The sequence below is a fragment of the Chaetura pelagica genome, unplaced genomic scaffold (assembly GCF_000747805.2).
Source record: "Chaetura pelagica isolate M959 unplaced genomic scaffold, ChaPel_1.0 scaffold248, whole genome shotgun sequence".
In the NCBI taxonomy this organism is placed as follows: Eukaryota; Metazoa; Chordata; class Aves; order Apodiformes; family Apodidae; genus Chaetura; species Chaetura pelagica.
Genome location: NW_009954309.1, coordinates 1 through 25,374, shown reverse-complemented (window position 1 = coordinate 25,374; position 25,374 = coordinate 1). Strand labels below are relative to the sequence as shown.

Sequence of the window (25,374 nt, the reverse complement as noted above, 5' to 3'; positions counted from 1 at the left end):
CTGCAGTGACAACTGCACTTTTCAGAGCATTTGCTGTTAAACAGTTATTTCCAGGGATTGTTTATACTTAAAACTATTCACTTACACTGTTTTTTCAGACTTAATGTAAAATACGAGCATCTATATTTAATGCTTGGATAACATTTGACTGAAAGAACAATCTGCAGAGGAAAAACTATAGTAAAATGAACATTTCCTGAAATGGATTATAAGAAAGCAAACTGTCACACCATATTCTTGCAGCCTTCAAGCTTGTCACCATAGTATTTCACAGTTTGGTTACCAGCTATAAAAAAAAAAACACTATTTTTTTAGCACATTCATCAAATATTCATGTTTAGCATTTTTAATTGAGAAATTAGCAATAACAGCTATATTGCATCTCACAAGTTATTTAAAAGTTTATGAAGATTTTACATCAGTGGCAGACCCGTTTACAGTGTGCAAGAAAAAAAAAAAAGATCAAGAAATAGCAAGCACTGGATATTTTCAATGCATATTCTAGCCCCAGAAAACAAAAGAACCATTTCTCTTGCACTGTAGTTTGTCACTCTCCCAGTGCAGACTTGGAAATTTACACAGGAGGCAAGACAATCCCAATCCAATCTTAAAACGTCTCAATCATTCAGTCTTTTTCCTTGACCCAACTTATCACTTATCTTCACAGCTCACAGCAGTTTCACCAGGATGCTCTGTCTTCAATTTTTTATGAGATGGCTCTCCTGGGAGAAGAGACATGCAACGCTCCAAGGATCGTGCAATTTCATCAATTGTCCATTTGTCTTCATACAGGGCATGCTCCTCAAGAGTAAATGGCCCCTGTTTGGTTCGGGTCAGTTCTTGCATAGTGGCACAGGTAGAGAGTTCTACAGTAAAGGAGAAAAGAGGACTTAGGAAAAAGTGCATGCTCAAGTTTAACTATTTGCAACTCACTTAAAATGCATTTTAGGGTGTAGACTTCTACATGATTCTGCTTTGTTTGAGAAGGGAGATCATGAAAATTTACCACCCATTTATATCTTCTTAAATTTTAGCCAAAGAATTCCTTTGATTTCAGTAGATTTCCAGCATGTTAAAGAGTTCAAAATCTGACAGCTGTCAAAAGGTTTTCCAGATTTAAAGAGAGGAAATAATGACATAGGATGTAAACAGAACATTCTGTATTCACAAGTGACTTAAGTCTTAGTACTTCAACCTCAAGAAGGATTTTTGACATTTTTTTCCTGTTCTGCCTATCAGAAAAATATAAACTGAGATTAAAAAAAATTGAAAAAAATAAGCAAATGCTCTGATATGTTAAATAAATATCAGTAGGACAGAACTACATGAGGGGCTATAAAACGTAACAGCAACCAGAGCTGACTTGTGTATCAAAAGGTGTACCAGGTGTATCAAAATCTCTCCCATCCTTTCTGATGCAGAAGGAGTTTTACTGCATTTTAAATTTTTGAAAAGAAATCAGCCAAGGACAGACTTTACCTTGGTTTGTCATTAAAGGACTAAACACAAGCCAGTATGCTCAGAAGGCAGTAACAGAGAATATTTGACTTGCCTAAGCACAAATAACATTGAAATTCACAGGGTTATCCCACATCACTTGCTTTCTTGATCTGCAAATGTATAATTTAAAAAAAAAATTTGAAATGGATTATCTGTTCTCCATCATGCAGTTTGATAGATATAGAGCACAAGACAAATAACCCTGTGGGAAAGTAAAACCATTCACAGTTCAGGTAAAGGAGAAAGAAAGCAGTGAAAAAATAATCACAAATGTAAAAGTCATTCCAACAGATAAGGGTTTATTATGTGCATGGTAACATTCTGTGCAATCTGTTTTAAAAATGTGATTAATAATCTTTTTCCTCTTATCCTTAATCTGAGTTTGCTTTAACACATGGAGGAGAAAAAAAAGATCTCCACCTTGCCTTGTATTATCTTGCTCAGTGCTATTACTTGCACCATTTTTATCCCCCAGCTTCCAAGGTCCCTTGGCAATTATTTAGCCTTTATTCACCCATCCTCCCAAGAAAAATACCTTCGTATATAAAAACAAGTGATAGCACTGCAATTCTGCACAATAACGCAGAAGTCTAGCTACTGGGGATTTATAAAATGACAAATTTTTTGCATAGACAGACACATTCATTCCTTAAGCTGTCATGTTGTTTTTTCATGCCTACCTTTGCCAATGTCACTGACCAGGCTCCTGACATAAAAGCCACCACCACACTCAACATCTGGAATGTTAACAGTGACATGGTAAATTAGCAGTGTAATTTTACACAGAAGTGCAACTCTACATAGAAACCATGCCCCCACATCAACGTAAAAATGTGCTAAGCAAACAACCCAGTGATAAAATATTTATAGGATGCAACATCAATTATTCATCCTGTAACATATGTGCGGGCGAGATTGCTAGGCCAGACAGCAGGGAAAGCAAATACAATGGCAACTGAACTAACTCACTAGGAACTAAGTACTTCCTTGGTACGTTAACAAATGCTTAATTCCTACTAATTTTAAAGGTTTCAGAAGGCTGTTCCATATTTCTAATGACTAAAAGGTATTTCAAGTATAGTCTAAACTGACTATCAATGCTTTTAAGATACTGCACACAGGCAGCTCCAATAAAAATGTAAACTTCACCTTTATCTTTCCCTGCTCTCTCAGCCCTTCCCTTTCCCCTGTGCCAGTGATCAGCTGCTAGTCACCCAACCCTAAAGGAAGGGCTGAAGTAACACAGCACTGAGTTCTGTCCCTTGTACCTGCTGATCATATACCTTCTGGCCCATCAGAAGACTACGGGTCAGCTACGAAGCTGATTAATGCAAGACATTATCTTGACCTCACAGTAGCATCAAACATTTACAACCGGCTTTTTGGTTTGGTGCTTCTTAATGTAGAACCCAAGTTTCCTCATGTATAACAGAATGAAGGATAAGATCCTGCCTCCCCAACTGAGAAAGAGACCTGACAGTAACTGACACTGGTCCTTGCTGCATCCTGGGAGAGATGCCAGCAGATCTGGGCATCTAGCTAAAAGAATAGATGAAGTGGAGTAAGCAAACCTGAGGAAGGAGGAGTGAGCTGGAGGTTGCAAAATCATGGACAGATGCAAATAATCCCCTGACCAGCCACTCAGAATTTTCCCTCACAGAAAGATTACATGTAATCAGCTTAACTGAAAATGAAAATACAGTGCTCTTACTGCAAAGTGAAAGTCTCTGCACATGGGCTCACATCAAAATAAGTAGCTAACCAAAATGAAACCCATTTCACTATCTTATTCCCATTTGGAGTATAAATAAGGACTAACAAGCTGCGAGCATCACTCTAAGAAATAATCTTTGGCCTTTACCCAGTGTGAACAGTGGGGGCTGGAACTGCTGGAGAGAGAGGCTGTATACTCTTACTGGCCGAGCAGGCTTTGCTTCAACTGCTTCTCCTCTCTTCATCAGAGTTGATAGCCTTTCTCCATCCTTCTTCAAAGCAGAATAGCTGATCAGATAAAGCATGAAAATGTGTGTCATATGGTTGTATTAGAACGTTTCCCACCCTGCAGATCTTGTTAATACTGTACTACAGTTGTGTTCATTTTACCCTTCTAATCCTCTCCAAGCACTCACAAAAAAAATGCCAAAAATCAGCTTCTGAAATCTCATCTCATTCAGCAATAGCACTATAAATTGGAAATCAAGAGATGATCCTGTATTTCTCTCTTGCTGTACAGATCAAAATGTTTCATCCCTCAATTTGTAGTTTATTAAAACAAAGGGTTTTTACAAGGAGGACAACACTCGCAGCTGCTGCCAGCCTCTCATCCCTTGGCAGTCTGCAGAGCACACTCTAGGTCCCTGTCACCTTGGGCTGAGAACTGGGAGCTCCTCAGGCAATTGCTGTAATCCCACTTTGCACCTTTACTGGTCTCACAACAAGGTCTTCCCTGAACAGCAACTGCCAGGTTATGAGCCTTGTTCTAGGGTGGTTAGGGAACTACTATAGAACAAAAAAAACCTTTAATTTCACAGATTTAATGAAATTTTATCTAAAAACCCAACTTTTATCTTGACAGAAAGATGACCAGAGAAAAAAAAATAAAATAAATTTGCTCAAATTAGCAGAGGATAATTTGAAACAAGTCACATGAAGCAGAACACCAACTGAATTACTGACCTTACAGGGCTCACTTGGAACCACAGTAACCAACCCATTGGAAATGTAAATGCAAAGGAAAGCATGTTAGCTTAAATCACCATAAAAGCCATCTGTCACTAGCTAAGTGCTTGCACATTGCCAGCTACTGTGTCTCACCTGACTAGAAGAAATCTGCTAAGCTACAGAAGCTCTGTCACTGATCACTCATTCACACGCTTAGGTTTTCAGAAAACTAATTTGAAGCCATTTAAGGCACTTCCAGACAGATGTCAGTAAGCCTCCCCATAACACACAACTAAAGTTAAAGACTTGGAGCTTTGCTTTCTAATTGGAAGACAGGATAGAAGTCACCAAGCCCTGCAAAGCTGTTTACGACTGCTTTGCTACTTCATTTACCCAAAAGACCCACAAACGCAAGGTCACTGTTTTCTGTGCTCTATGTTCAAATGCATATAACCTGCAGTTGCAAATGTTAAACTCCTAGGACTGCCTTGCCTCTATCCTCTTGCCAAAATGTGGGGGTTTTTATTTCTGAGAGAAATTACTTCTGTTGGCAAGTCCCATCAGCCGAACACAACTGCCAAGAGTGTCTGAACATTGCGGAACTTACAGCGGAGGAACCTGCATTATCTCCCCTGTAAACTTCTGCAGCACATTTTCAAGATCTCCTTTTGTTATCTGGTCTGTAGAAAGAAAACAGCATGTTAGCATTCATTATTCACATGGCATTCATTAATGGTAGCAATCATATTCTGCAACAAATACAAAGAAGAGTTCCCTCTCATCTGAATTTAGATTGGGTGAAAAACATCAAAGAAGAGAGATAAAAAACAGAATGTGGGTAGGAGTGTGAATTATCACCAAAAGAGTGGAACAAACTGTCCAAGGTGATTAAGACAGTCTGGACGCTTTCAGAAGGGCAGAAATCCCAATATACAGTCGTATTTTGCAATTTCTCTCTCTTAGGACTGTAAATTCATTTTTCTTGGGATGCAAAACTGCAAAAACTACAAATTTAGTCCTATTTTAATTTCTGTTAAAGGACCAAAGAGAATAAAATGCTCATCCAACTTTGGCATCTTCTCTTTACGTGCACACCTTACTGCAGGCAAAATTAAAACATTAGAGGACTGTGAGTTTTTTTCTAGTGAAGAAAAAGACTGCAAATGGAACAACACACTAAATTTCCATATCAAACAACTAACCTGCAAATGCACACCAGGGTATTGTTATATATTAAGTAAGGCAATTTTAGAGGAGAAATCCTGCAAAAGAAAGATAGCTGCTTTAGGCAATCTAATCTCTTTTAAGAGTACACATACACATTTGTACCACTTTTACTAGAAGGCTATAACCTAAGTAGCTGATTGCACTGGTCCTTTGAAATTCAATAGCGATGACACTCATCCTTAATTTATTTAGAGAGAACGAACATAATATCTGTAATCATAACACACTTCAGTGCACTTCTACTGTCTAGGACTTGACTAGTCCTGTTTCTCTTAAAGTTATATTCAATTAGTGCCACTCTAAGTCAACAGCATCGTGGAACATAAACCAACAAAATGTGTTTATTGAGCCTTCATTATGTTTTGGAACAGACCTCTACTTGAAAACCTTACAAAACAAACGTACTTCATGCTGTAAGTAAAAGAGAAGAGGTTTCTTTCCACAGCAGCTTTAGAAGACCACACTTGGCAGCCTCAAGAGTAGAAGCTGTCTCAAGAAGTGACATTAACAGCAAGGTTGCAAGGCAATTTAGCAACATATCACAACAAAACTACATGGTGGAAAGTTGGCATGACCCAGCTCTATGCCAGTGATCCTGGCAGCATTCTTGTGAATCTCTGGTCTCTTAAGGCTAGAATTCAGTGCTTAAGATCTCAGTATAAGTGTCACTTGGGGGTCTCTTCCCATTTTCACCTGAATTTGTGGCTAGGGCATTTAATGAAACACTGAAGTTCAGTTCCCACTCTGATCTCACAATCCTTCATTTGACAAGTTGCACACAGCTTCTAAGGAAATCCCTCATGCTATAGGCAATCTCTATTTCAGGAAAAACATAATTCCTCATGCAAGGAACTATGTATTAAGTCATTAACCAAGTTGTGTGGTTTGTTGTAAAAGTAAATATTTACAGGTGAGTTTACTAAGATTGAAAACAATCATATTTGTCTTCTGCAATACACTGTGGCACAAGCTGGCTAGTATTACATTCTGAAAACAAACTCATGTGCTTTTCTGTATCTTTCTTCCAGCATGCCCTGCCTTTGTGTTAATAGACTGTATTAGATTCTTGCCGTCTCCTAGAACAACACACAAGCTGGTGGAGCTTTCAGCCAGCTCTCGGTCACAAAGAATGCTCTATTAGTCTTGTCCCAAACAGTTTCACTATGACTGAACTGTGTGTATTTGTCCCAGGCATTGGCTTGGACCTGTGACTCTGCAGGGCTCTCTCAACCAGCTCCTTCACCGCTTTTCAGCTCCCACAGTAATTACTTCCACAACAGAGGTTCTCCTGCTGCCCAGGAGAACTGTATCCCTTCAGGCCATTGGCCCACAGGTCTCTCTCACCCAGCTGTGGGCTTGGGTTTAGTAGGATAATAGCTTGTCTAGTCAGAAAGTTTAGGGCTGCATTTAGACTCAGCCCTCCATCCTCCGCATGAAATAGGAACGCACCCATAAAGGCTAATCAGTGTCAACAGTCCCTAAACTTTCCCTATTTGACCTCCCTTCTCCACTCCCTGAAAGTATGGGGTTGAGACATATTTCTGCAGGACACATCTGTCACTCCCCTTGCTACCAAGAGTTTGTCTATTCCTCCAAAAATCCGCATTGCAAATACCAAATATCCTCATCAACTACACCATGCAGTTTTTGCTAGAAGTTGGACTTAAACTGCAGCTCTGTGTCCTTCCAGGAAGAGGTGCAGAAGCTGCCACCCTGCTTTACAATTATTTCAGAGAAGATTGTGAAGGTTTGGCCCATGGGGTAATTGCATCCAGTTCCCAGGAATAACAGAATTTTATTTTTTTTTCCTTTTATTTTTATTTTAACAGTTCTAAGAATTTTGTCTTAGGACAAAATTATTATGCCTGTTCTGTATGTGGACTAGTTAGAATTCAACACCATTTTCTGAATTTCTTCCTAAGACCACTACTGCTGTTGTGTGATCTCTGCAAACATTATGCATCTTCCAGTGGACTATTTCTTACGATTCTATCAGCATCTCAGAGCACCCAAAACTTCAGTTCTCCAATGCTTCTAAAAACCTTGAACATAAGCCTACTAGCTTCCAAGATGAAAATATTGAAGAACAGTTGTGCTTCTGAACACTGTTGATTGATTTCCCTGCTATACTCATAAGGTAGTCACCAAACCAAAAGGTGCCAATTGTGCCACAACCTCAAGAAGCCTTCACTGACCGGTGACACAGCCCTGTGGTTGTTAACAAACTACACCAAAACAGAACAGAAGAATTATCTGTCACAGCTCAACAGAACTATATTAGATGACCCTGACTCAGTCTGGCTCAGCACAAATTATTTCCTAGCAAACACACAGAATGCTGGAAGGATTACTTTTTTTCAAATTATTCAGGTTGCCCTATTAAACACTTATTTCAGCAAAATCAGCACAGGCCTGCAAATAATCCTCATTAATTTTGCTCTCCATGTCTGGATATAGTCTGCATGCAGCTGGGAGGAAGTAGGTTTCAGAATGTACATTCCTGTGCATAGTTATAAAATTTTAAAAGGGCAACAAACATTAAATTTCAAGAAGGCACCAGAGGAATGCAAAACACTACTTGCATCCAAACTCAGTATCTGATAGCCTGGGAGCAGTATGAAAGCAAAATCTAATTTCATGTGGAAATGTTTGTTTGCTAAGAAACAAACAAAAAAACAATGAGAAGTTCAGGACATGTTAAACCCAAGGAGGTCTCTTCAGTACATCCTCTCATTGCAACTGACTGCAATAAAAAAAAGTTTGCTTCCTAAATGGCTGTCTGGGGACACTTTGAGGACCAAAATGCAACATTTTCTTGAAGTGCCTTATAGCTGGCAACTTTCTGCAGGCATTTTCCTCTTGTGGTCCAGCAGTCATTCAAGAGGAGTTTTATATCTCTTGCAAACTGTGCTAGTGGCCTTTCTCAGCACCAAGGCCAATCCTGGATGCTGCTGGCCCTGCAGGATTTATATTCCCTAACAGATGCTCTGCTTCACCAGATTTCTTCTAGGTGTCAAAAGGAAAGCTGAAATTCAGCTCAAATATCTGGTTTGCCTGTTCTTGGAGTATTAGTTGGGATTAGGGATGGTGGGCCACCCAGAGAATCATACCAGAAACCAAGCTGCTTTGGAGAAGACACTGGAAAAGATGAGAAATACCTGGTTTATTAGAAGACGAAAGGACGGAAATACCAAATATGCAGATCGCATGGAGAAAAAGGAGGAGTATGCATGTTGTCTTTTTCTTCTTTCTCAAGAATTCAAGTCTGACTGATTTGCACCAACATGGAAAGCAACTGAGACCAATTTCACAAAGATTTCTTTCAGTTGTGAGCTTCAGCAAAAGGCAACTGTCCAGTACCCACAACTCCGCTGCCTCAGAAATGCCAATACTGCTCTCCCTGAGACTCCATAATGAACTGCATCATGCAACTCATCTCAGTTTAAGATCAACAACTAAAAAAAAAGGACATTTTAAATCCAAATCAGTTTTCTAAGTACACCATCTAAGAAACCCCTAAACTACCATAACAGAGGAGGTGGTGCAGAGATGGGTACTTCTAACCACGAGCTGCCAGTGAAATAAACACCCATGAAAACAACACTCTCAATTCTGCCTGCAGTAAGCAAGACAAAATTAAAAAGCAGGACTAGTCTTTCAAGAGAGACATTAACTATTTTTTAAAAATGATACTACCACAGGAGTTGCATCTACTTGAACTGCTATTTCACAGTTAATATATATGCAAGTATCTACCATCAATACTACTCAGCACAGCAGAACCACAGAATTCCACTTTTTGGGAGAGATACATAAAAACTAATTAAGTGTTTTCCAACCATCTTGAAGTGCTGGCAACTCTAACACCATGTGGATGCTCATTCCTTCAGAAGCTCAGAGAGCGACTTAGAACTTGATCCTGAAGGAGAGCAAATAATGCAACATCTCTGAATAACATGACCTAGCAAACGCTATTCAGAATGGTCCATCAAGTTAAACTGGACAGGAAACTCTCACTTGCCTGCCTTTGCAAAAAGAAAAACAGCAAAAGAAAGGAGACATGGGTTGAGGGGTGGAATCCAGACTACCATGCTATCAAAAAAAAGATCATTTACTTCATATGCCCATTACCAGGTAGCAAAAACAGTGTGAGAACATGTAAGAGTTGCTAAACAACCAGTTACCTATTGGTTTGTTTTTTCTTTTTTCCCCAGGTTGTGAAAGAACCTTGTGAAAGAACTCCAAATGTGAAGACACATTTGGACTGTCTCTGGTTAGTCCTACATTGTTTCTAAGATGCCCTGGGTAGTGTGAAATGTCCCACTCCAATAAAGTCACACTCAGAATTAATTCTGAAGACTTAAACTCTTGCACTGTGCTCTGTGGGTCAGAAAAGCTCATTTGCTATAGTTTTGAGTCCACAGACTGCAAGCAAAAGCAATAATTGGCAGGTGAACATATACAGAGAGTAGTTTAAGCCATCCTTCTTTAATGCTGAGCATCTGTACTCAGAGGCATCTCAGAGGGAAGATCTAAGTACATTATTCCTCTGCTGGCCTTGAAGGGTGTTACTAAAAGAGCACTCATGGGACTATATAATGAAAGAGAAAAATTTTACTGGACACAGCAAGCCATTTGTCAGCCTGTCAAAAATTTAAAATGACACAGTCCTACCCAATTCTATTTTCTTCCTCCTAATCTAATGCCTGGTTTGTTTGGTTTTTTTTCCCAAAAGAAATGAACACTTGCACTGGACATAATCACATTAATCTGGTCTGAATTACATGAGCACTGAAGTTGAAGATGAAATCATCTTAAGTTGGATTTCACATTTAAATTTAATTGACAGCATCCCAAACATCTTTTCCTCTTTTTTATGATAAAGACCATTTATGCCTTCAAATTACATTAAGTATATAGACACATTTATGCTTACCATAAGGTTTTTCTTCAGTTACTTTTCCTGTAGCATCTAATGTATCTGTAGCTTTGCCCAGTAGTCCAATAGCAGTGTACTTCTGGGAAAGAAAGAGAAAGATCAGAGAGTCAGGTCTTCAAGGTTGTTGTTTGGTTTTGTTTCATGTTTAATAAAGACAGCAACTACCAAGTACTTCAAATCAGGACAGAAAGAATACTATCTGAATAGTCAATCCAGCAACTTTGAGGAAGCAACAAGATGAAAGGATATGGAACTCCATGACAATTAAATCCTGCATTACATGTGGCTATGATTTCAGTTTTAGAAAATCCAAGACATGGAATCTGATTTTTACTATGAATACATCAATACCATGAAGGAAATAGGGTGGTAAAATCAGTCTCTGTGGGGTGTCATATGTCACTGCTGAAGCAATGCACACAGAGTACCTTTCACACAGTTCTATTCCTTCACAATTAAAAAAAAAAAAAAAAAAAAAAAAAGGACACAAAGACCTTTACTTCTGAAAGCAAAACACCCACTTCCAAGGCAAAGCATTTCAACTGTTCAGTTTTGCTATGAGAGACGGTGATAAGCACTAGCCGAAAGCTGGAGTTTTGAACATGTGGAATCTGGCAGGGATCCTGGAACCAGCACAAGGAATGCAAAGCCACTGAGTGACATCTCTGCTTATCATCTGTTCTCTGAATATTTCTGTTTCAGGGTTTTTCCTTACACAGTTCTTCCCTAAAGAATTCTTTGGTGTATGTGTTTGTAGCTTGCAAGAAGGATTTAACCTGTTTCCAGGCCAGTAGTTCTTGTCCTTCCTGAATTTCACCTGATGTCCTCCCTTTCTACATTTTCACCCTAAGTACTGCCAAGCTGTGGGCACGTGGCAGACTCTGCTGCAGCTGACAGAAGGCGTCTCATGAACCAGTTGTACTTTCACAAGGCTGCCAACACACAAAGACTCACTCTGGAACATAAGTGAGGGTCATGTTTTTAGATACCTTCAGGTATAAATCTGCAGTTTGACCCACTGCCTAACCCATTCCATTCCATTCCCATCAGCCCTGTGTTAAGTCCAGGGCCTTGACAGTAAAGCCCACGTAAATAACTGTAGGACCAGAGGAAATGGCCTAAAGTTGCAGCGGGGGAGGTTCAGATTGTATATCAGGAAGAATTTATATCCCGAAAGAGGCACTGGAACAGTCTACCCAGGGAGGTGATTGAGTCATCATCCTTGGAGGTGTTCAAGAAACGTGTAGATGTGACTCTTCAGGGCATGCTCTAGTGCCTGATGTTGTGGGGCTTTTTGTGGGTGTTTTTTGGTGGAGTGTGCCTGGTTGTCTCTGTTTGGGTTTTGGTGGGGTTTTTTTGGGTTTTGGTTTTGTTGTTGTTTTTCTTTTGTGCTGGTTGTTGTCTTTGGTGACCTCAGAGGTGATTCCAACCATGACAATTCTGTGATTTATCTGTGATTTACATAGACTGGGAAAGAAAAATCAAGCTGTTCCATATGCCTGATTCCCAGTAAGGTTTCCATGACCTTACTCCCAATTGAATGAATACAAACTTGAACCAAGTTGTAAGAGATGCTGCTGCTTCTAGACTTTTTTTCTTAACCAAAGTCTACTGGAATGTATCCAAACAGGCAAAAGCACTAACATTTTACTCCTTGATTCAATGCATCCTTTTTCATGTACTTGCAAAGTACAAACAAGCTCAAGAATTAAAACTGTAGACATATAAATCACACCTACAAAATGGAACTACTAAGATATGCTTTGGTTTTGTTCCATGTGAAAATCTGCCACTTGAATGTATTTCTTCAAGCAACTGCCACAAAATGGAAGCTGCAGGAAGAGCCAGACAAAAGGCAGTGGAGCACAGACTAATATAAAAATAACTGTTCTTTGCTTACCACATTAAGGCTACTGTTTTCCTACGTACTGCAGATGTCTGAATCCCCTGACAACCCTGAAAAATTAGGCTTTTTAAAATAAAATTCTTTAAGTTTACATACTTTCAGAATGTATAGAAAAGAAATGAAGGGAAGAATTGATGAAGGCTACCCAACTAATGATCAAACTTTAAAGTCTATTATCTGCCTTTAGGACCATAAAATTGCCTGCATTCCAAGACAAGTAATGATCTAGTTCTTAACATTTAATAGCATAGCTAGAAAGAGACATTATTCAGCAACTATTCTAGAGGTTAATAAAACATGTGAGCAGATCTTAATAATTCTAGCATGATGAATGATCTTAGCAATTCAGTAGAACTCTAAATCTGAAAGTCTGCAACCTTATACTCTGGCTTAAGATGCTTCCTAATCAAAGTATTGATGCTACTTAAGTATAAATTGCTTTCTTCCTCTTAATTCTGGTTTTGGCTATTTTGCTTCAGACTGCCTGTTACAGTAACATGTAACATATAACCTCCTAGCAAGAGAGAAATAACATAATCTGTTTATATGTAAACACAACCTATAAAAACAATACAACCCAAATCTCAACATTTGACTTCCCCTTTGGTTTCTGCTAAAAGGGTGAGAAGCCATCTAATTTGTAAAAAGAGCACTCTTAAAAATTAGGCACAAATTCACATTCCTTAAAGCATCACAAAAGACACAAGCCAGCAATACAGTAATCCCCAAAGCAGGCTATAACAGGTCAGGAGACTAAGAATTACAGTTGGTCTATGATCAGTCTCTGGAGTGCCCTTGGGTACCTACAATTATATATCATATACTTACTAGCCACTCAGAAGGGCTTACTTCCCCTGTGTTAAGCGTGCCGGACCTGGAGCTTGTAGAAGATAATATGAGGGGACAGATTTAATCTACTGTTTCTCTTTATGTTTTGTCAAAATTCAGCATTAACTCCCTTCAGATTCTAACTCACACTGCCCTCAGAAGCACCCAATGGATTCTGAGTCATTTAATAAAGTTTTTGGTGACCTTTTCTCACTTATGTTGGCAATAATTTATTTCTCTTATTTTTATAAAATACATCTAGAGGCATCTTTCCTGTACTTTTTAATTGCAAATCACTGCAGGAACACAGACAGCAACTGCTCACAACCACACTGTCTTCAACCCACTCAACCTGAAATAAAAAAAGCAGGGTTGTAGGTGTTGCAGGCAGTGGAAAAGCCAAGCAAGTGCAGACTGTGACAGGAACTGTAGTTGTATCAGCAGCTCGTCAGAGAATTCTCTGCCAATCAACAGCCCCCAGGTCCTTGCCCCCTACTCATCTCAGGAGACCATGACCCAAACCGTTTAAAGATTAAAAGTAGCCCCTCAGCTTCCCTATGGGACTCCGCAACACGCAAGTGCGGCACATTAAAAGCCAAGATCATGCATTCCCAGTCACAACTTGCAAGCACTGCAGCTTTGCACATTCACTCCAACTTCTAATGGTGGTCTGTGTGGTCCCAAAGCTAAGTCTCACAATTGTACAATAGTACAACAACCCTGAGGGCATACAGACCTTCCCAAAACTATTCTGCATTAGGGAATGGCTACATCTCTCAGCTGCTTAGAAAACCATTTTCTTGATGTTACTGCAATTGAAACAAAAGGCAATAAAGTGATCAGAAGTCCTGAAGTACAAGCAACTCTTTCTTTCCTCAACACTGGTGAGGAGACAGCCTTAAGAAGATGATTTACAGTGCCAAACCACTTCTGTCAATGATGGTGTATCATAAAAACACAGACTGGAGCACAGGCTGGATGCAACCTCAACAAGACCAGAAAGAGATGAAAGTGCCCAGCAGCCATACATTTACTATCATATCTGTGACCAGAAAAAAGCATTCCATAAAAGCCAAGACCGGAAAAAGAACAGGATTACAGGAACTCCTAAGAAATAAATTAAAAACTCTCTAATAAATCTTGTGAAGAGGATTTTTGTTTTAGTCACAAGCACAGGACACAGTCAAAATGCACCCAAACAATAAACATGTTTACAATAAAATTTTTGTAAGAGAATATCTATCATTTGGCTTTCGTATTTCAGATCCAGTTTCAGAGAAATCCTTCTGCTAAGATGGAAATACAAACCATATCCTTAAAAAGAGAACAAAATGCAAACTTTTATCAGTATACTTATTTAACTATGAAAGGAGAAAGAGGAGGAGAAGAATCTCCTCCCACTAGAGAGGCTGTACTGCCAGCATAGCTATTAGCTGCAAACCCACCCAGGAGGGGCTCCTGGAGGCTAAAGCCCCTGGGCTGAATGCCAGGCATGTCTGCCCCACTTATCAGTGCTATTGTGAGACAGACCATGGAACAGGGCTTCTCAGTTTAACTGTTAATATATCAAAGTTTTACTTGGAAAGATGCCAGAGACTTGAAATCTTGAACTATAACATCTTTTAAAAGCTTTTTCAAACATGGAAAAGCCACACTTTGGAAGAGCCAGACAGAAATACAAGTAATTATGAAATAAGGTCACTAGTAGCTGTCAGGAAGGTTTTAAGATGGCTCCCACTGCAAGAATTTCCCAGGCAAGCAAGCTCTCTGGAAGAGGCAGTTCCTAAGAGTTCATCCAAGGATGACCCATTTTCTAATCCCAGCAACAACCAAACACAGAAGCATAAAAGTGAAATAAATAAATAAATAAAGGCTACAGTCCTCTGTGCAAGAGACTGAAAACCAGAAGAGAAGGCATGTTCTACTGAAACAGAAAGTCAATGTATGTACACTGATGTCTGGTGAGGCTGACAAGTTCAAGGAAACAAAAAACAACACAAACAAAAAAAACAAAAATAGAAGTGCTCTGAAGAACCTGAAGCAAATCAGAGCCAGCATGCAGCAGGCAAGCACTGATCAGGATTAGTGTGAGCAGTTGTATTCTTGCAGGCTTACACCACTGAGACAGTGAAGAGACCTTAAACTCTTCATTTTGCAATTATGTTCAGTTTGTTTGCAATGATTTCTAATGCACAACTAACGTGCTCTGGATTTAATATTTATATAACATATACTTGTTGTTTGTATAACATTAACAGCTACCAATGGCTTCCAGTATGCTAACCATCCACCAGACTAGAGGAGTACATAAGGTAGACAAACAAGCTGAGAAAAAAACAAAACTGAGGGTTGCCATAGTTTCAATCATTTTCCAAAACAAAGCACACTCACTAAGCAGATTCCAATATATTACAAGTACAGAAAATTAATCTCTTAAAAGCAGGTTGCACAGAGGCAAGATAAAGACTGAAAGGTGAGGGAGGTCCATATTTTACGATAGAGCAAATTGGAAATTATCAACCACTGAACATGTACTCTTAACACACACAAACGTTACAACTTCTCTACTGTTCACTTTTTTCTCCTAAAATAAAAAGCTGACTTTGTGCTAAGCCTGCACTAAATTTTATTTACTGCTCAATGCTGTAATTGCACTGTCATTGCTGAAGAACTATCTTACCTTTACTCCTGGACTAAAAGAATTTTCTGACCTCTTATGTCGGCTTATTTAAAAGGTTCAAACATGGGGTGACTTACGTTTTTAATGTGAAGGACTAGAACCACCTGAATATACTTTCCCTGGAATTGAGAGAAGCTTTAAAGATGGTAGCTTAAAACTGTATTAAGTTTAAATTTTGATGCAAGAGAAGGCAAGAAAGAGGGTAGAAGGGGGAGCAATTCCAACAGTAACAAGATCACTAGGTCACTCAAGGTGACAGCAAGGCCACACATCAATTACAAAAACAGTACGGGCTCACAGCATCCAAGAGGAGATGCAGACTCATGCAAAAACAGCTACTTGTAATCCACGTTCTTTTCATGAAAACCTTCTCTCTGTGGAAACCTACCCCACTCACCAAAACGTCTCAGGTTGCCTCAAATTTCATCTTCAGCTTTAATACCTGTTATTTACCTGCTTAATCATTCTGTCTTCTAGCACCCACACCAGAGATTATACAAATAAAGGTGACCGTCAGCTACTGAGAAACAAGAGTTTTAAGGAAATACATAATTCCCTGCCCAGAAATAAGACAGTTCAGTCCTTCCAGAGGGGTAAGACTATAGGTACAAATTCAAAGACAAAGCAAGTTGAATGCATAAAAGCCTTTAGGTAAATTCAAAGACATTGTTCGGGACAAGATGCACTGAATTCTAAAAAGCAGTGGTCTGAGAGCATCTCCAAATTACTAAAAAAGAAACACTAAAGAAAACAATGCAGAATGGTTAGTTCAAATCGGTTAACCTATTTTTTATGTGTTTTTATTAAGAAAGGGAAAAAAGCGTTGCCATGTTGCAGTCTTGATTTTTTTTTTTTTATTAATGCAAGCAAGAACTATAGATGTAGCACAGACTCACGCACAATTATAGAAAGGTCAGGCGGGAAGAAGGTGACACTGACCTTAGGAATGGAAGAGCACACTAGAGCATGCTCTTAAAATATTCTGCATTTTTGAAGGAAAGAGCTTCTGCAGCAGAATAGGTGCAGTCTCCTGAAGATTTCCAACAGTTTAAAAAAAGTGTGAATATTAATAGAGCATGAAGCTGAGATATTAATAGATTAGGCCTCTGGGGTGAGCATGAAAGAGACTCAAGGAATACATAGAATGTTAAGCCAGCTTACTAATGGTACCACTGCAGGAAAGCATAGATCTACGCTAATTAAGAGCTCTTCTATAACTTTGTCGTGGAGATACTGGGCATGGCAGGAAAGGGCAGATACTCAAATCAGTCTCTTATCTTCTTACGCTCTGTTATCAAAAAAAGCAGGTTAAAACAAATATGTATCATGTTTTGCAGAAACAGGTAACTAAAGATATCAACAATAGCATGAAACATGTTAAGGAGGATATCTAAGACCATTTTATCCAGCTAATACTTCAGCCCTTTCTCATTCCTGCACCTTCCACTGTGCAGGCTTAACATTCTCTCAGCTCATTTTGTTTTGTAGAGACAGCACTTCAAGTTTTGATAACACCTTCTACACATTTTCAAAACACATCATGCGTGCATTTTACCAGCCTTCCTTTTATATAAGCATTCTCCTTGTGACAAAATAAGGACAACCATACTTTTAAAAATTGACATTGATCTCTAGCTTGAGGCATTCAGGGAAAAGAAATTCATTTTCAGTAATGTACAATAATACACACAGGATACAAAACCAATGTTAGGTTTGCATAAACAATAGGTCTCTGAACCAACCTCCTCTGCTCTACAAAGAGGCTGTGGAATTAAAGTAGAAAGTTCTGGTTCTGTTAAAACTCTCTCAGGTGTCAGTAGTGGTTAAAAAAAGCAAACTATTATAGTAGTACTTAGATGCAGCTGTGACAGACTACAGACATAAGTAGGACAGGTTTTATTAATAGACATGACATCTTTGCACTGTATTGTGCAAACATACTTCCTTGCATGTTTGCACAATACTGTAACAAATATCATTTATCAAATATCAGGATTTCTGTCCTCTACCTGCATTTCAGGAATGTAATGTCCTCAATCTAACACACCAAATGGTAACTAGACGGGTGAAATTAAGCAACCACTGCATGTCAGGAAGAGTTAACCTAGGCAGTCTTACAAAGGCTGAAACACATCTATCTGCCTGTGGGTTAACATCTCTCATAAAACAATCACACCACCTCCAATCTGCCAGTCCTGTCCCTCAAGGGAAACCATTAAAACACCTTTAAAAACAAGCCTGGGAACTAAAATTCATAACTCCACTGAGTTCAGAAAAAAAAAAAAAAAAAGGGCTCAATGAGATACTGGATTTATGGCACACTATAACATTACCTCACACTAACGCCTTCACATGCCACAATGTATAATCTACCAGGCTCTCTCCTTCCACGAAGAGATAACCTTATCATCTCTTTCTCTCCTCTCTTGCAAGGAAGTAATTTCTCTGGGCTCGAACAGAGGCAAAATGATGACATTTTGTGTAGCTACAATCCATTTTGCTTTAATGAGCAGGTCACACACTGAACTGTTCTTTTGTTACCTCTCCCATCTCAATAGAAACAGCAACACAGTCAGACCCTTGGTTACTGTGGATGGGATACCACAAACAAAGAGGTGTGGGAATGTAAAAGGGCATGAACCACAAAGTGAAAAATGAGAAGGTGTTGCAAATGAAAAATTTCCTGGGGCAAGAGCTAAAGAGCAAACAAACCACTTTTACTTGGACTCCTCCAAGACAAATATAGACAGTTGGATACAGTAATGCTGCAGCTTGGAAGAAAAAGCCCAGTGAAAATCATATATGAACAAAAGCAAGGTGGGACCTGAAGAATCATCAAGCAAGCCGTAACAGCCACCCGCCTTGCCTTGTGATTGGAAGCTTGGTTGATCAGTTGTGAACAAAACCTTTGCAACCCCACACAGGAGATAAATTGTTTTCTTACTCTATTTTATTGAAGCAGGCAATGAAATATAGGTCATCTGACTGGAATGGTCTTGGGATCCTACCTGTAACTGTTTGCCCACCCAGAATTGTTGGTATACCACACTGAAACAGTAGCTACTTTTTATTTTAGAAATGGTAGGATGCCTACTTCACTAAACCTTATACAAATCCGAAACACACTTAGTTTTAAAATCCATAGCTTCTATTTTAGGTCTCAGAAAGGTCTTTCATGTCCAAATACCTAATTTTCCATACTATACTGATTAGTTTAATAAAAACTATATTACCACTAATATTACCACTACCCACAAACCTTGCCCTTCCAAAAGAACGTTAAAGTTATCAGAATATTAAAAAAGAAAACAGAAAACAACACTATGCACTGTATGAATAAGTAACTTGCTTTTACCAGCTACAAAAGAAAGCACAACGAAGCAAAGAGCTCAGCTGGTGATGCTGTAAATAAATTTTTAAGATTAAGGGCACACACCACCAAGAGGATCTTCCAAAAGGAAAGTCAACTCAATTTTTTTGCACTCGTAACTCAAATATATGAATTGAGGCAAACTGCTTTTGACATACATTTAAAACAAAAACAAAAGACACCACAAACATCTTTTAAAAGGGAATTTGGATGTCTAAGGAAATAGTGCTTTCACCATCACGGCTAATGTGCAAATACACAAGTGCTGGCAGAAAAATAGAAGTCTCAGAGATGCCGAGTTCTTCGAAGCCTCCTGAAAATAGAGAAAATAAATCCATTATAGTTTCCACTAAGAAAAAGGCTCCAGAGGGAGCCTCACAGTATGGGATACCAAGAGTCCACATGGGGCTTTGGTGTCTAACGAGCTGTAAACAAACGAAGTCACAAGAAAATGCTTCATTAGTTCTGCTCTTTATAGAGCTACTAAATGTGCTTTTTAATGTATTATTAATTCCTTGAACTAACTGCCAAAAGATGGAAGCTAAGTACTTCATTAAAAAAAATTAATTAATGGAGAAAGCTAGCAACCTTCATGTTTGATAAGTTAAAAGATACAAATTAAAGCCTAATTTTTAGGACAGTAAGATAATCACAGGAGGTAAAGAAACAATCTCCTTTATGAACACCTTGTTTCACAGCATCTGGTGCCAACCCTTGAGAGAAAAAACTTCACAATATACAAACTCTAATATTGGAATGACACTGCAAGAAGTGACTCACATGTCTCTCAGAAATTCTCTTATGTGATTTGAAGCAATTCCTGCTCAGGCATGCACACTCTCATGGGATGCAAGTGTGACTGGCAAGTTTTGAGTCCTGGGCACTGAACTAGCATTCATTTTCTATCATAGATGCAGAAGAACTCAAATTTTAACATAAACAGAGGTTTTCACATATCAGGTCACTGATTTATCTTCATTCTGCCCATAATCTTTTTTTATCTTTTTAGTTCTTGTGATCATTTGGAGTTTGTGTTTTACTCATCCAGTGATTTTTTAATTTTTTTTATAGTGTTTCAGTCTGGGGAAGCCACAGCTTTTGAGATTAAATTTCTATTTTAGCTAGTCCCTTCCCCAAGGCTGTGCAACCAGTGCAAAGTACTCAAGCAATTCCTCTCACATGACTGAGCACCTGGGGTTTCAGACTGTACAAGAAGTTGCACCCTCAGATAAAACCAATATGCCTTTGCTTTCTCTCTTCATTGAGAGGCAGTGATTTCAAGCAGTTTGATGGATGGCCAAGTTCTGGCTTCATTCACACTATTATGACTCAAATTCTCTTAGGGTGAGCCCAGATGTTATCTCACTGAAAAAGACAAATTAAGCACAGAACTGAAGTCTGAAAATTTCAATTATTCTGTTTTATCCCAGCTAAAAATAAAGGCTATATGTGTTAGAAGATATCTTCTCCCAATGGAAAGTATTAGAATAATGAACATTATTTTTGCACATTGCTCTTCCTTTTTCTCTTCTCTGACAAGCCCCTGATCATTTCTTCCCTCATTTCTTCTATGTAACAGAACATTCTGGTAGATGAGGCTGTGAAACAGGATTACAGCTTTGGAAACTGTGCTGCTACCTAGCATTTTCTAACTCATTTCCCTCCCAAAAAAACAACCACTTCTACACTGTGTTTGAGACAGACTAGTCAGCCATAAGACTGAGTGGTTCAGAAACAATTTACCATAACAAAAATTGGTCCACTCCTATCATACTCATTTTCCTGGTGAAGCAGGAAATATTTTCTCATCTACTACCTTTATTTTGCAAGCATGATAAAAATAATGCAGTGCAAAAAGTCCAAGCAAGAATAAGTCAAAGTGCCAAAAAAAAAGAAGGAAAAGTGATTCTCCTATGGAACACATGTTAAATGCCCAGTATTTAAATTCCAGATCCACCAGGATTCAGCTTCTCCTCTTCAGTTCAAACATTTGAAACAGAATAAAGCAAACAAACAAAACCTAAGCCAGCTTGCATATATTTTTATTTCTGGATAAATATTAAGAATTCAATGAGAAATCTGGAAGACTAAGTAGGTACAGCTCTTAGCTGCACATTCCTATTTTTTTTTTAGTTAATTCATAAGGAGGTCAAACCAATGGAGAACTAGATTTAAACTGAGTAACACTCCTTGTAAAATGTGTACGAGTTGCAAAATTGAGTGATAGTGCTTAGAGCTGCCACAGAGTCAGGAAAGTTTCACACAATGTTTGGAAAAAAAATCAGAAATAGTCTAATCCCTAGCAGAGCCACCATATGGAGTTTACTGCAGCAACATACGTTTTGGCCACTCAGCACAGCTCTGCTGCCAACAATGATAGACTGAACTACTCCTTTATAAGATATATTCCTATAACCAAACAGTAAATTCAAAGCAGAGAGGCTCAAGCAGTTCATCTGAATCTTTATAGCAACAAAAGGAACAAAAGAAAAACATCTTAAAAACATTCACAGCAGTAATAAAAATTAAATAAGAACATGAACTCTTAGCACATTGGATGCAAAAAAATACTTGAATCTATTTAGATGGCCATGGATTTATCTGTAGCAGAACTTGCACTACATTATGAGCCTTTGCTGTCAGTGAAGTCAAAAAAACAAACAGGCAGATAACTCTGGGAGACCTCTCAACTTCCTTAAGTCTCTCAAGCTACTGTATGCCTCATATAAATAAAGAGCAGAAACAAGACAAGCTCCAAATGAAGGCTCATGCCCACCACGCCACCTGGCCCAGATGGCAGCTACCTCCCACTCCCCACCACATCAGAACACACCAACAATCACAGCAGAAGAGCACTGCAACGATGTAACTGCTTGCCTCATTGAATCATGTGCCCACAACCCAGTCTAAGGCCAGATGAGAGCCAATTGATCCAGACAGGATAGCTTACAGGACTGCCCCCACTGCCCATTTCTCCCAAGTTCCTCCCCCTTGTCCCTCGGCTGCAGCTTTAAGCCTTCCTGAGCTACCTGAGCACTATGTTTGGCTAGACAACACTCCTACTGGCTACATGATTTCACAGTGAAGTCACTAAGGAGCATACACACACCCTCTTCTGCCAAATGGTTTAAACTACTTCATCCATCACAGCTGTTTCCACTGTGAACTTCAGCTTCAGATGTACTTCAATTGGTTTACACGTTTCTAAATCAACAATTCTCACACAATTAGCTAAGATGACCTCATTTAGCTGAACATCTAAATGCCTTTTTTTTTTTAAGTTAAAAGTTCTTCGAAAGGAGATGCCAGGTGTTAACTGCCTACACTTCCACTGTAAATCAGTTCCAGCTGCTTACTACATGTTTCAAAATGCAAATGCCTCTGAAACCTGGTCCTATAAATGAAGTGCAAACCCATTATAACCAGTGCAGAGACTGATGCTGACTATACAAAAGTTTTGGATCAGATTCTACAGCTGTGCATTTTTATCCTGACTGTATTCTCTTCTGTCAACTTATTTTCCTTTGAGTTGAACTTAACAGTTTAGCACCTGTAAAGAGCTTAGAAGAGAATGTGAAAAGTAGCAGAATAAAATGCATTAGAAAGGCTATCCATTTTCTGAGCCCACTATTGAGTTCCCCTGAGTATAGATGAAATCTGGAAGGCTTAAATGATTTTTGCATTTCTCATTCTTACCTAAACTTCTCATTTAAAAATAATGGCTAAAACAATGGGAATTTAATTGCAAAGAAGGAATCAACAGTGGTAGATTTTTCTTGGGAGTATCTGCACTGGTTTGTGTAACACCTACAATCAGCAGTGCACTCACCAAAGACATAGTACAACTAATCAAAAGCAGCAATGAGTAAGATTGCTGTTTGCCAAGGCTCCAGTCTGGATTATCTCATGGCTTCTTACATGTGCTTATCCATGCATTTGCGGAGCACCCATCTACAAGAGCTGCAGCCTGGAATGATAGGTACTATCATCAAGGCATAACACTCAATTCCATCGGGTGGCTCTTTAAGGCCTTATGGTATTTAAAAACATAGAAAAGAAACAAAAAACATCTGTTACTGCAAGCTAAATAACAATTATGTTATCTGCACATCAAGCAAACAACCAGAAACTGAATAACTATACACAATGACATCCCAAAAACATGATTTACACTACCATCTTCATTACAACTTTTCTCCCTTTTTTTTGTTGAAAACATGAAATATTACAGGAATCTTCCTGAAAAACAGGAATTTGGCCTTTCTTAGAAAGAAAATTTTTTTAGAAAATTTTCTAGAACAACCAAGAGAAACAAAGAATTTAAAATAACCATTCTGGAGGTAAAAGTCTTCATGTCAAATTCTGACTAAATACAAAGAGGAACTGAAGTACACATTCAAACTGAACTAAATACACAGGATAGTTGAGGTATTTGTATGTTGATGTAGCTCTTCATTGGAAGAAAAAATGAAAATAAACAAATAAAAACCCCCACTAATACAAGTCATTTAGCACTCCTTACCTTGGAACCTGCCAACATAGTCCTCAGCATTTTTGTTCCTTTTCCAATACCAACAACTGCAAACACAGAAAGAGAAAGAAATCTACTTCAAAACCCCCTCTGAAGTTTCTGTAATTCAGCACCATTCATTGCTAAATATGATGCTAGTGAGAAATGAAGTCTGTCATGCTGTTACCATATAGAGTCAGTGCTTATGAGTAAGTATCTCTGATGTTCAAACAAAATTATACTAGTGAAAGGAAAAAATCTAAAGCAGAAGATAAATAAGCTTCATCTGTTGTTAAAATGCTTTCACTCAACCCCTAGATTTATCTGTCTTTTAATCACTAAAGAAATGGATAGTGCAATTAACACTGTCTCTGGTTTGATGAAGGCTATGGCTCACTAATAATGAATCTAGCCTTCACTGGAACTAAATAGCCCCTTTAAAGGTTGACACTGTCCAAGAGTAATATAGCCAAGAGAAGAGTAATTAAATTGTTTATCAGGATTACAGTAAGAAAGTAAAAAAAAAAAAAAAAAAATCAAAACAGGTCCTATTGCCTGTCAAAAATCTTTTCTAATCAAACTCTCCTATTATTATGCATAGACTATTGTTTTTTTCAATCATAACACAGTATTCTGCAAATCAACAGTCAGCTTTGCATAAAAGAAGCAGACAGAAGAAGAGCTCTATTTTATTGTTTTATTTTTATTTTAAAGCTTTTTACAATGAGGGGCTTTCCTAGAATATGCTTGTCTATTGATTTTCTCCACATAAGGCAATCCAAACAAACAGTGACAAGAAAGATGGGGAAACAATGGAAATTTCAGCAGGAAATCAGTTTTGTGTACAACTTACAGAATACATAACAGCTTATGTCCTTGATTTTAATAAAAGTAGAGGAGTTAAGGGACCTTGAAGGAAATCAACTTTGTGTTAATGAGGAGATAGCACAGAAAGCATCAGACCAGACAATGAACTTTTTTTAAATTAACAATTCTCTACTGTTTCTCAGTCTTTACATCCTGAGACTTGTTAGACTACTTCTCATTCTCCCTTACTTCTCCTCTTGATCATGAGGGTTTTTAGTCACACATGCCCTTCTACTTGTGTTTTTGTCTACCTTCAGAGCAGCCTTTTCCTGTCAGATCCACGAGACAGGAAAGAGCTGCAATACAGCTGAGAAAAGGATAAGCACATAGATAAAACTTTATAACCAAGCCCTTTTCTTGCTATGTGATGACATCACTGACACTTGAACCTAACTGCTGAGCTGAAATTAGCTGGAGGATCAAGAGAGGCAACAGAACCATTTCAAAGAAACCCTGAATGCTTTTGTGAATAAGACATTAACAAGTTTCCCAGTTAATCATCAGCTTGTGTATTGTTGATGACATAGACTAAACTTGCCAGACTACACTGAGCATAACAAGGTTTAACTGATTTTTTTTGCTTTAATATGCCAGCCTCTAAACGACTTCCTGAACAGAATTTGCTAATTGGCTTACATAATATCCACTTCAGTTCCTAAGGAATGACCATCACTCACCTGCCTTTGCTTTCTTGTAAAGGGCTTAGGTTCTGGTAGGAGAGAGGACCTCCAATCTTCCTTACGTAAGGTAGAGCACACATTGCAAACATCTATGTGCCTGTTCTCAGCATTTGTAATCATAGTTCTCATCTGAAACTTTACTGTTAGGTTTTAATTTTGATACTTCTTAATCTTGTCTTCCACTACAGAAGCACAGCACCTAACTG

General features: G+C 38.5%; 1 protein-coding gene across 1 annotated transcript; it reads right to left on the bottom strand.

Moving 5' to 3' along the window:
• Positions 1-336: 336 nt before the first annotated feature.
• On the bottom strand, positions 337-23,689 carry TRUB1 (TruB pseudouridine (psi) synthase family member 1; the record flags this gene model as incomplete). The annotated part of the gene is made up of 6 exons (XM_010003978.1): positions 337-866; positions 2,181-2,237; positions 3,362-3,501; positions 4,769-4,841; positions 10,325-10,406; positions 23,634-23,689. Coding segments are annotated over 6 exons (623 nt in total), but the record flags the coding sequence as incomplete, so codon positions are not given.
• Between the last annotated feature and the right edge of the window lie 1,685 nt (positions 23,690-25,374).